Source organism: Narcine bancroftii, chromosome 14, assembly GCF_036971445.1.
Source record: "Narcine bancroftii isolate sNarBan1 chromosome 14, sNarBan1.hap1, whole genome shotgun sequence".
In the NCBI taxonomy this organism is placed as follows: Eukaryota; Metazoa; Chordata; class Chondrichthyes; order Torpediniformes; family Narcinidae; genus Narcine; species Narcine bancroftii.
Window position 1 is genome coordinate 47,144,304 of NC_091482.1, and position 12,214 is coordinate 47,156,517.

At 41.8% G+C, this 12,214-nt stretch overlaps 1 protein-coding gene across 1 annotated transcript in view; it reads right to left on the reverse strand.

Annotated features, from left to right (window-relative positions):
• LOC138749907 (cell migration-inducing and hyaluronan-binding protein-like) overlaps positions 1 to 12,214 on the reverse strand; it is a 115,207-nt gene that overhangs the window by 92,224 nt on the left and 10,769 nt on the right. Inside the window, exons 4-8 of the mRNA XM_069911947.1 lie at positions 10,304 to 10,540; positions 9,874 to 10,053; positions 7,435 to 7,505; positions 4,170 to 4,265; positions 313 to 434 (exon numbers count right to left, since the gene is read on the reverse strand). Coding sequence (XP_069768048.1) covers positions 313 to 434; positions 4,170 to 4,265; positions 7,435 to 7,505; positions 9,874 to 10,053; positions 10,304 to 10,540 — 706 coding nt within the window. The remainder of the gene's footprint in view (positions 1 to 312; positions 435 to 4,169; positions 4,266 to 7,434; positions 7,506 to 9,873; positions 10,054 to 10,303; positions 10,541 to 12,214) is intronic.

The window sequence follows — 12,214 nt, forward strand, 5'->3', positions numbered from 1 at the left end:
GCCTGCTTTTTGCTCGTCCCTTGAAAAAGGACTCAGGCCTGAAACGATGACCATGTATGCGAGATCGGCTGAGTTTCTCCGGCACCACAATCACAGCGCCTGCAAATTTCCTTCTTTCTCTTCACCGATCGGAATTGGTTTATAAATTAAATGTTTTCAATACTTGTCAGAAGTTACAATTCCCAGTTTTTAAACAGTTAGTAAAAATTATTAGCCTCAATTTCCTGTACCTCTCGATATTTGGAAATGAGTATGGGAAATTAAAAGCATTGAACTATAATTACTTTAATGCTCTGTAGACCCGAGGTTTACCTGCATATCAATGGGACTCGCACAGATTTTTTCAGGAAAAGCAGCTCTCATGTCGGTCAGTTTTTCCCAATCTCCTGTGCCCCGTTCGTCATCCCGGTTCAACCAGTCAGTCCACTCCACATCTGCAGGCGAGAAGCAGAAATGTTCTAGTGATGACTGCAAACCTGCTAGTGCAATGTTGCATCTACTAATGGATGGAAAAAGAGGAATGGTTGAGTCAAAGTTTGTCAGTCACATTATACCTAGTATAGGGAGAAGGGCTCTGCTATGAGCAGTCAACAGGTTAGCTCTAACATTCATACAAACCCAGGCTGCTGGCTGTAAATAGCTAACCACTACGCTAACCTTACCATCCAAATCTATTTCTGAGACACCACTCCACCCTCACCTGAAAACTCTGAACTTGAACCAGAATATTTGCAACTTTGATGCTATTTTTGTCCAAACTTACCATAAATATTCATGTATAATGTGCTTTGTGTATAATGCAACCCCCCATTTTTGAGGGGGAAAAAGGGAGAAAACATTTACCCCCATGTATAATATGACCCTCCCCTCCCCTCGCCTGCCCGATTCGTGCTGGCATCTCTTTCCCCGCTCACTCGCCCGAGTCGTACTGGCATCTCTCTCCCCCCCACTCGCCCACCCGAGTCGTAATGCTGTCTCTCCCCCCCACCCGATTCGTGCTGCCATCTCTCCCCCCACTCCCTGCCCAACCTAGTCGTGCAGCCATCAATGTAGGCAGCTACTGATGATCTTACCTACCGTTAAACCTGGCATGTTAAATGAATAACCTCATGTATAATACGGACCCCCCCCCCCCTACTTTGAGCTTGAATTTCAGTACAAAATTTTTCACATTATACGAGAATATTTACGGTATATCGTGACCTCACCAAAGCCGTCTAGTTCCACCTCCGTAACATCATTGACTCCAACTGACCTCAGCCTATCTTTATTTTAAATGGACTTCTTGGATGTAGGCATCACCGACTTGGACAGTGTTTACTGCCCATTATCCTGGTTTCTACACGACCTCCTGGAGCCACTGCAGCTCCACCACGCTCTGCGGCTGGGTGTTTAAGGACAGAATCGTGGACGATAAATGACTGACAATGCCGCAGGGGTGCAAGACTTGAAAAGGAATTTCAGCGTGCATGCCTCTCCTTTCTTGGTGTTACAGGATGTGGATTTGGGAGGTGACTTCGGCAAATTGAAGGGCATGAGAAATGGGAGTGGATACAAACCATTTGGGAAAGCCTGTCATTCACCAAGATTATGGCTGATCTTCTACCTCTATGCTATTTTCATCACATCCCTCGATTCTCTGTTCTAAAAGCTATCAATGTCTGCTGTGATTGCACACAGTTAGCTGAGGTCCTGGAAATGTTCTCGGCTACAAATTCCATCAGTTCACTATCCATCAGTAAAGAAGCTTCTCGTCACCCCATTCCTTATGGCCAACTCCTTAATCGCAAGCTATGCTCCCAGATGTAAACTGGTTAATCAGCGTACCTCCAGTAACAGCTTTTTACAATTTCGTACACTTCGATGAGATCACTCATTCTTCTAAACACTCGTGATCACTGCCCCAGTCTACCTAATACAGTGAGCCCATCATCTCTGGAATGAATGAGTGAACCTTCTCTGCTCTCCTGTAATGACAAGTACATGGTTTCTTAGGTAGGGAGACAGTAACTCAAGGTTATGACCTCAAGAAGACCCTATATAACTAAGATTTCTTACTCTCCTTAACACTAAACTTTTTACCTTGAGATTACTTGCTACATCCCGCTTGCTGGCCTTCAGCAAATTGTCCAAGACCCTTTAAACATCAACACTACTGAATCACTTGGCATCTAAAAAATACTCTGGTTTTCTGTTATATGCATCGAAGTTGATGATCTCACGTTTTTTCCAAATTATATTCTTTCTATTACCTTATTCTCTTGCCCAGCTTGTCTATAATCCCCCTGAAGTTTCCCAACATCCTTTTCTACAAATGCTAAGTTTCAAAATATCACACTCAGCCCCATGGCCAAATAGTTGATGTAGGCCATAAATGGCTGGAGCCCAAGGACTGATTCCTCAGTTCCCCAGTAGTCATAGCTGTCGTGTAGTGTTCGCACTATGTGAGCGTGGAGAAGAGCGACATGCACACCTAAGCCTCGGAATTGAATCTGGTTTATTGCACCGAGTGTCATGCTTACATGGGCCCCAGGCACTGGCATCAGGGCCCGCGTCATCAGAGCGCTGGCCCGCCATACTTCCCCACCTTCCCGCCGTGCAGGAGGTCACCTGGGATGATGGCTGGTGTCACCCCCAGGACCGCAAGTGGTCATCACGTTCGTTGGCCATTTTGTGGGCCGGTCAACATCTCTGGGCGTGGGCCGCTACAGCACCATCAATTACTCAAAGACGAGGTTGAGAAACCAATAGGCTTTTATTCACTAAAGAACAAAGGCTCTATCAATAACTCCAAAGCAGTAGAGTGAGGAACGATAGGCTTTATTATACTTCAGACTTATAGATGGCCTGATTCCAAGTGCTCAACTGAGGACAGGGAGAGGGAGGTTGACTTTTGTTCCCGGGTCACAAGGGGAGGAATTACCAGGGAGTGAGTCACCAGTGGGGGATGGGCCAGCTACCCATCAGCAGTTAATATTTCTATCACTAAGGGCACATCCATACTGCTTGACTGTCCTGCACTGAGTAGCGGGCTGTGGAACAGTCACCTTTAGACAGGAGCCTGTGGGTGGGGCCACAGGTACAGCTGGCCAATGGGTGAGCCCGACCAGTCAAATACATACAACAGTGGTTTATCACACTATGAGGTCAATAAGGCTGACAGCAATACTCAATCCCTGCGAGCATATTATCCCCAATTCCAAATGCTCGAACCTTCTGAGTGGGATCTTATCAAAACCCTTCTCGAAATCCAAATGCACCACATCAACTGCTTTCCCTCATCTATTCCAGTGGCCGATTTCAAGGCTGGATGAATGAACTGTGGTTGGAGGTGGCACATGTGGTAAAAATGTACAAACGGTCACTTGTTGGACACTCAGCAATGAGCTTCCCTTGAGCTAACGTATCACTGCATTTACTGTTTTCTGTTGACTTACTTTGTTCTCAGTTAAATAACTAAAAAGCACGTCATTCTTATTTTAAAATCCCCCATGGCCTTGCCTGTCCCAAGCAGGCATCAGGTTCAGAGTGGATAGTGGAACACACTGAAACAGACTTGGAAACAAAACTTGTGATGGACTTCAGTTAGGATTTCTACCATGGAGATAAAATAGATACCATTTTGATAGTTAACATTTTATGGACTATTTCTCTCTAAAACCCACTTTGAGGGGCACAGATGGAGTAAATGCAAATAGGCCTTTTCCACTGAGGTTGGGTGAGACAAGAACTAGAAGATATGCGTTGGGGGGGGGGGGGGGGAAGAGGTGAAATGTTAAAGGGAACATTAGGGCGAATTTCTTTATGCAGAGAGTGGTGAGAGTGTAGAACGAAGTGGTGAACACGATTGATTTTGACATTTAAGAAAAATATGAATGGGTACATAGATGGAAGGGATATGGGGGACTAAGGTGTGGGTGATGGTCAATGGGACTAGGCAGAATAATAGATTGGCCTGGACTAGATGGGCTGAAGGACCTGGCTTTGTATTGTAATCATCTATGGATCTATGGTTGTGCTGGCAAATTTGATTCTCATTTTTCCAAATTGAGCACATCCAGATTAGATTTTATGAAAAAAAAAAGAAATGCTTTATTCTGGAATGTCAAAGTCTGAAATGTGAGGGTGGTTTTGAAAGGATGTTAACGGTGACATTATGCTGTTCTTACCTTGTATCCACTCACTTATTGAACCAACAGTGAAGTGATCTCCAACTGGTGACTGGAAAAGTTTAAACACTTTTGCCGCAGCAGATCCCCTGGCACCTGTGGAGGGGGGTCACCAACAAGAACAACTGATTCAGCACACAATGAGGTTCCTTCCCTCATGATAGTTAAAACAGAGAACATTGCAACACGGTACAGCCCATGACGTTGTCCTGACCTATGGAAACCTACTCTGTCAACCTTACGTTCTCTGATCCAGGCAACATCCTGGTAAATCTGTCCACAGATGACCAGATCTGAATGCAACCCTTCCACTAATGGCAACTGTGAATACTTGCTTATTTAGTAAAATGTATCTCTTTCTGATATATTGTGTTAATTTATTGTATACTATTGGTGTTGGTGTATACAAAGGATTTATTTATTTACAAGATAGAACAGAAAACACAGTGCAGGCCCTTCGGCCCACAGAGTTGTGCGCAAACCTACTCCACAACAATCTAAACCTTTTCGGCTTCATGCCCATAACCCTCTATTATTTTTCTTGTTTCTTTGATGGACATTTCAGAAGCCAATAGATTGTTCCAGAAAATTATTAAACGTTTTTGAGTAATAGAGCCTGAATAATATCTTTCCCTTGGCCATTTCTCCAAGAGTTGCTCTCTTCTTCTGCTGAAGTTACGGGAAGAGTCCATTGGGAATTCAGGGGATGAAAGCAATCTCCAGCGCAGAATGAGGCAGCTCATAGAGCTGGGGATAGAACAAAGCTCCATCTGTGCAGAGAGGTCTATCTGTGGCATCTTCTGTGAGCATTACTCAAAGGAATAATAGAATCTCATCGAGGAGAACACTATCAGGACACTGTGCACACATCCTCAAGGTTTCATTTTGGTTTTCTTTATTTCAATACTCAAATAAAAAAAGAATCGACAGTCAAAGAACCCTGTCCATTAATTGCTCTGTTCGATTCAGATGAACCTTTGGCGGCATCTCAAGAAAAAGTTTCAGCTTTTACTATAACGATTGCCTGACGAGCTGTTTTGTTGAAAGATGATTCATCCCCTTCTCGGACGAAGTGGCTAATATGATATAATTTCCTATTCGAGAGAAAATCAGATACAATATTAAAGATAGAAAGTACCAATTTGTGAAATTGTGGGACCCTTTCTTAGAATTTTTATTTAGTAATTGGAAGAGTCAATGAGTATTATACGTTCTGGCAATTCTTTGTCTGTTCTCTGGGGGTCACCAGTGAATCCACGTCATTATTGATCTCTTTTTCCTCTCCAAAAAGGTCAACTTGATTAAATTAGTCTTTTAGCTTTTCAGTTTTCTTTTTATTATTTTAATACAAGTTTAATAGATGGATCTGACATGGTTCAATATATTATCTTCATTACTAGATTGAGTTATTATATTTTTCTTTCCCTTTGGTACGTATTTACCAGGTTCGTGATGTAATCGACATTTATTATGTATGCATTTATGTTAAAGTCAATAAAAATATATATTGAAGCTTCGTTGATGCATAGGTTTTGGAAATGTCCTAAATTAGGAAGATATTGGGAGAATATCTTTCATTCTTTATCAACCATTTTCAAGATTAAACTAGATCCGTGGCCTTTAACTGCCCTGTTTGGTTTTTTCAAGCGAACCAGATAAACTTTTATCAGCTTTTCAAGAGAAAGTTTTAGCTTTTAGCACGTTGATAGCCGGTCGGGCAGTTTTAATGAAATGGGAATCTGACTCTCACAGACTCAGGCACAGGATGTAATGTCATAACACAGTTTAGAGAAAATTAGGTAAAATATTAAAGATAAAAAGTTTCAATTTGACATGGTTTGGGGCCAATTTATTGAATATTATCATAATTGTCAGTTTTAGCTAATTTGGGTGCTCTAGTGCTGACCTGTCCATCTTCTGGAGGTCACGACTTGATCCATCTTGGTATTTTTCTTCTAGCCTTGATTGGAGGGAGGGGGTAGATTAGTATTAGTTTTAGGGATTTTTTTTTCTTTTAGATAAATGGATTTAAGGGGTTTAATTATGATTATCCAAGATGATATCTCTTTTTCTTTTGATATTATATTAAGGAATCATGAGGTTTGTTACAATATTATTTAAACTGATCTTTGTGCAATAATCATTTTAACAATCACATTGAAAAATTAGGGATGAAATTTAAAATTTGTCATACTGTGCTTTTAATTTAATGATATGCCATGTATATGTTATTTCGCTTCACTAGATTAAGAACGTATATGGATTCTTGATAAACAATAAAAATATTTTAAAAAGACAGAAAAGAAATTGTATTTAAAAAAGAAATGACCAGAAACCTTGTTCAGCTTCCCAACAGTTAACTAAAAAGATCTTCGTACTTTCTTTAATGCCTGCACTTTGTCTCCACAACAGACTCTGGGACCACTGAGAATTTTTTGTGCCATCCAACCACAGATGTCTGCAAGTTTAAACCAACCCCAACATCCCCTGGAGACGAAATCAAAATATTTAACCTAGGCACTGTGGGAAAATAAACAAATAGTTTTCTTGCAATGTATAAAATCTCATCCTTTATCATATCAAAGTTGATTAAAATAATGAAATAGAGAGTGACATTTAACAGGGAGCACATCACAGGTAGCAAGCAGTCCAATCCAGTTTTTAAAAGGCCCTCTGCAATTTCCAATCTGAACATTGCTGGATGTTGCATTTACACAAATTATGACAGGTTGAAATCTCTCTTCAATATTTAAAAGGAATGATCCTCAAATTCTGACAGCATTTCAAGCCCTTGCTACTGAATTCCCCCCCCCCCCCCCCCACCTTACACAGGGAAGTATTTCACATTATAGAATGGACCCTGGCCCTAATCAGGTTTTCAAAGATCCAGTTCGTGTGTAATGGAGGAGATCAGCCTGCCTCTCCCCTACAGATGTGTCAGCATTCATATTGTTACTGAGATTTTTGTGGGAGTTTCTCATGAAGGCACAGACAACATCAAAAACAGAATAATGCTTCAATCGGAACATAGAAGGGTAACATCCAGTTCTTTCCATTTTTTGAGTGAGCCAGCTGATCGTAAGCTTTCTCCAGGGCCCTGCAATTTTTAATCTTTCAAATTCTCATCCAGTTCCCTCTTAAAAGCGCCGTGATTTAATTTGCTTAGTTTCATTTTGCTAACACAAGACTTTGAATTTATTATTAGTGCCCCTTCAACTGGTGCGAGGTGACTGGCTGTAATTGCGTAAGAGTAGGTCTTGGTTACCTTGATAAACGACATGATCCTCGGCAGAAGATTCGGGGGAGCCTTTAACAGCGATGAAGCTCCAAGGATGCCTTTAAATTGAAATCAAAACCATTTGTTGTTAGGCCAGTGCTTAAATAGACACAACTACGACATTGAATAAAACTTCCAAGTATTGCCATGGAATACCTTTACCACTGTACTTAAAAACGAGGCCTGTAGATAAGGCTTTAAATTACAAAGTGGAAGAGGCACTCGGTTAAGGTTCAAAGGAGATAAATTTATGTCTATAAGTATATCCAAAGTCATCCAAATGTTTATATAATCTATTTATTTTCATTATTTGTGATTTTTATGTGCAGTGTATTGTATGCTTTCGTACGCCCATCAGGGTCTGGAGAACGCTGTTTTGTCAGGTTGTACTGCATATGTACAATCAGATGACAATGAATTTGATATGGAGTAGAATTAATAGTTATCTCAGAGACAAGGTGACAGGGAAATGATGCTGAGAACTAAAGGGAAGGTAGGAATGATAATAAAATCAGAGTTGGAAATAGGTTCACAAAATTCTGTGGTGAAGTTCTTAAATCAGAAACTGAGAGTCTGAACAAAACCAAATCTGTGCATATAAAAAGTGAACTGGCTGATGTGGTCTGAATAACAAGTTTAAAATGTTATAGGCAAAGGTACATATTTAAATAAATTTAATTTATAGACACAGCACAATAACAGGCCCTTCTGGACCATGAGTCCATCCAACCTAAATGCATGCTATGTGACCCGTTAACTTCCAAACACCACCCTTCAAAAATGTATGTGGGTTGTAAATCAATTGGTGCTTTTGGGAGGCGCAAGCTCTTGGTCCAAAAGGGCCTGTTATTGTGCGTCTTTAAAAAAACTCTGTATAGGAATGTAGGAGGAAACTGGAGCACCCAGAGGAAACCCACGCAGTCCTTGGTAGAATGTACAAACTCCTTATGGACAGTGTTGGGTCTAATCTGGGTCGCTGGCACTGTCGTAGCATCGTGTTAACCGCTGCTCTAACCTGCCACCCTCTGAAAGTCCTCATCAATGTTACAATGGGAAATAAAGGGCCGGAGAAAGAGTGTTGCACATGTGTGTAACTGAAAAATAATATCCGATTAAAAGAAACATCCAGTGAAACAGATTTTGGAAGATGTTGTAAAACAGTAAGGGACTAACACAAAATAAACTTTGAAAATGAGGAGAAACTAGCAAGAAATATAAAAAGAGAGTAATGAAAGTTTAAAGAAAAATTGATGTTCATGTCATTGAGTTTAAGGCTGTCCAGGAGGAATCTGATCTGTTTGCGTTTGGCCTCACCCCGACAATGGATGAGGTCAAGGGCAGACACATCATTGTGAGACTGGGGAAATGATTTGCGGCTGGAAGTTCCCGCTGTGACCCAAGTTTGATCTCACTGATGAAGAGGTAGCCAAACTGTGTGCGCCAAAAGTAGTAGACTCGGTTACCGCAGTGGTTCTCAAACTTTTTCTTTCCACTCATATTACCACCTGAAATAATCCCTATACCATTGGTGCTCTGTGATTGGTATTTTCTTGTTACAAGATTTCACCAAATTAATCCAAAGTACTATTTGGAATGGGATAAAATTCAAACCTCGGAAGTGCACAGGGACCTGGGCGTCCTCGTGCAGAGCAACCTATAAGTTTATAAGTTAATGAATGGCCAAGTGGGATTGGATGCTATGTTGGCGTTCATTTCAAGAGGAATAGTGTATAAGAGTAGAGAGGTGTTGATGAGGCTCTATGGTGCACTGGTGAGACTCCATCTGGAGAACTGTGTGGAGTTTTAGGCCCCCCATCTTAGAAAGGATGTGATGTTGTTGGAGAGGGTGCAGAGGAGATTTACTAGGATAATTCCCAGAATGCAAGGGCTAACGTTTGGGAGCTCTTGGATTGTATTTATTGGAGTACAGGAGAATGAGGGGGGATCTCATAGAGATATTTTGAAGGGTTTTGACAGAGTGGATGTTTCCCTTGCTGGGTGAATCAAGGACAAGGGGTCACAGTCTTAAAATTAGTTATCCATTTAAAACAGAGAGGAGGAAGAACTTCGTTAGTCAGAGGATCGTGGATCTGTGGAACTCACTGCCTCATACAGCGGTGGAGGCCAGATCATTGGGAGAATTTAAACAGGAAATGGATAAAGTACTCATTAGTAAGGGTATAAAGGGATATGGGGGAAAAGGCTGGAAATTGGAACTAGGTGTGAGCATATTTCAGCTTAGTGTAGAGTCACAGAACAGACTCGATGGGCCTAGTGGCCTGTTTCTATTCCTTTATCTTGTGATCATGTTTAGTCTAAGTAGTCAAGTAGAAGCCACAAAAAAAAATCTAAGAAATCAATGTTGTTTTATAGTTGAGACCTTTCTTTAACAGTGAAATAAATAGCCAATATTTTGGAAAACTTTACCTGAACCCCAGGCGTCTGAAATACTTGCTCCCCAAATTTGACAGCGCATTCCTGGCAAAGTCATCCAGCTTCGCTGATCCCTCATCGTTCACAGCCACCGATATGATCATGCCTTTTTCAACTCTGTCCAAATACTCAGCAAGTCTTTTACTTTCATCTTTTCTTTTATACGTATCAAACCTGTTTTATTGGAAGAGTTTAATTGAACACACGGATATTAAAGTCATCAATCACTCTGAGGACAGCAAAGAACCATACACACAGAACCTTACTCCAACAAGGAATGGAAACAGAAGCGCGCTGAACAATAATGCTAACAGATGCAGGTCCAGGCCATGAATTAGAACTACTGTAGTTTGCAGACAGTTTCCTACCATGTAGCTGAGGAGAACCAGGGATAAAAGGTCCAACAGATGAACTTAAAACCTACCTGTCTGAATGGACCACGTCTCCAAACTGGTTGATGACATGAACAATGATGCCTCGATGTCCCCAGCTTCTTTCAAAGAAGTAGCCATCCTCCGCCATCCCACCAGGATATAAGGTGTGGTTCAAAAAAGTCCAGGACATTTTAGGAGCTCCGTGAATTTCCATGGTCCCTCCTCGACTAACACCAATGTACTTCAGCCCAAAATAACTATGGATGTTTTCTGTTTCTTCATCTGATCTGCAAATGAAGCAGCAAATGGAAATAAGAAACCCCGCAGATGCTGGAAATCTGAAAATAAAATCCTGGAAAAACTGATGAAGAACTGTGGTGACACGCCAACCAGCCGACTGCAGGAAGACCACCTTAGGGGCTGACTCCACTTGGCCGGTTGTCAATCAGTCGACCTGAATACAGACCTGAGCCGACCCCTCCTGAGTCAGTCACATGGGGAGCCACCGAAGCATGAACTGCTTTTCAGACGTTTACCTGAATAAAGCCTGTTGTACAGTCTTTTGAGTTTTGTGCTTGCTCACTGCTACCTCAGCGCACCACAAGAACAAATCCACAAAGTTGCTAGAAAAACTCAGCAGGTCACACAGCAACAGGACCTGCTGGGCTTCTCCTCCAACTTTGTGTACTTACTGCAATCACAGTGTCTGTAGACTTTCTTGTTTCGCTGATGAAGAGTCATTGGTCTGAGACATTATCTCAGTTCCTCTCTTCTCAGTCACCCCACAACCTATTCTGCTAATCGTTTCCAGATCTGGTTTTTTTAAATATAAATTAAATACGTCAGGAATTAAAGTTGCATCTGATAAAACAATATTCAACTTTTTATTGACTAAACAGGATAAAATTTACCAATAGGAAAGTAGGTTCCGCATTGTCTTGTTTTGCAAGGGATATGTGTGCCGAGGGAATGGAGTCAATGGTACATCTTTGTTGAGTAAGTCACTTTAGATTTAGTGAAAGCACTTGTGTGTGCACTGTGGTCGACTGCTGGAAGGGACAGCAGCATCCAGAGCATGACACCAACCAACAAACATACGTTAATGCCAGTCCTCTTACTTTTGGAGATCAACAATTGAACTCTTATCCTGGGCTGGACATGTGTTCACCAGCAGGTCACATCCTAATTAGCATTTTTTGCGATATGGCAAAGCCAACAATTTATCGCCCTTCTCCTCTGGCCTCATTATGGCACCTTCTTGCTCAGCTGCAGTCCTTCGGGTGAAGGACCTCCCACCCTTCTTGGAAATGGAGTTGGATACAGTAAGGCCAAGTCAGATGCTGTACTACTCAGAAGTGAACACACAGTGGATGGCAAAAACACAGAAATGCTGGAGGAGCTCAGCAGGTCTCACAGCGTCCATAGGAGGTAAAGACATTAACTGACATTTCAGGCCCGTGCCCCTCTTCAAGGTGGTCAGGAGCATCCTGGCTGCCTACATCACAGTGTCATACAGTTCCTGTGGAGCATCATATCGGAGGCCAATCCACAGGGCATAAAAGTGGCAGAGAGGATCACTGCAGACTCCCTCCCTCCCTCCCCCACCAACGTGATTTACTGGGATCATTGTGAAAGAGGGCTGGCAAAATCATTGAGGACCCCTACCACGCCACAGGCAGCATCTTCCAACTACTCCCGTCGGGCGATCAGACCCAGAACCACCATGGCCAGTGAGACTGTTGACTGACTGCTAAAGCAACTCTCTGTGACTACTATATATTAATATCTATTTTAATACATGGACACATGTATTGTGTGTATGTATTCTTTCTCTGCACGCGTGTTTTGCACTGTTCTGTCCCGTGCACCGGAGAACGCTGTTTTATTGGATTGTACTGATACATTCGGATGACAAATAAACTTAGACAAGATGGGTTGCTATAAAGGTGTGAAGAGTTCTC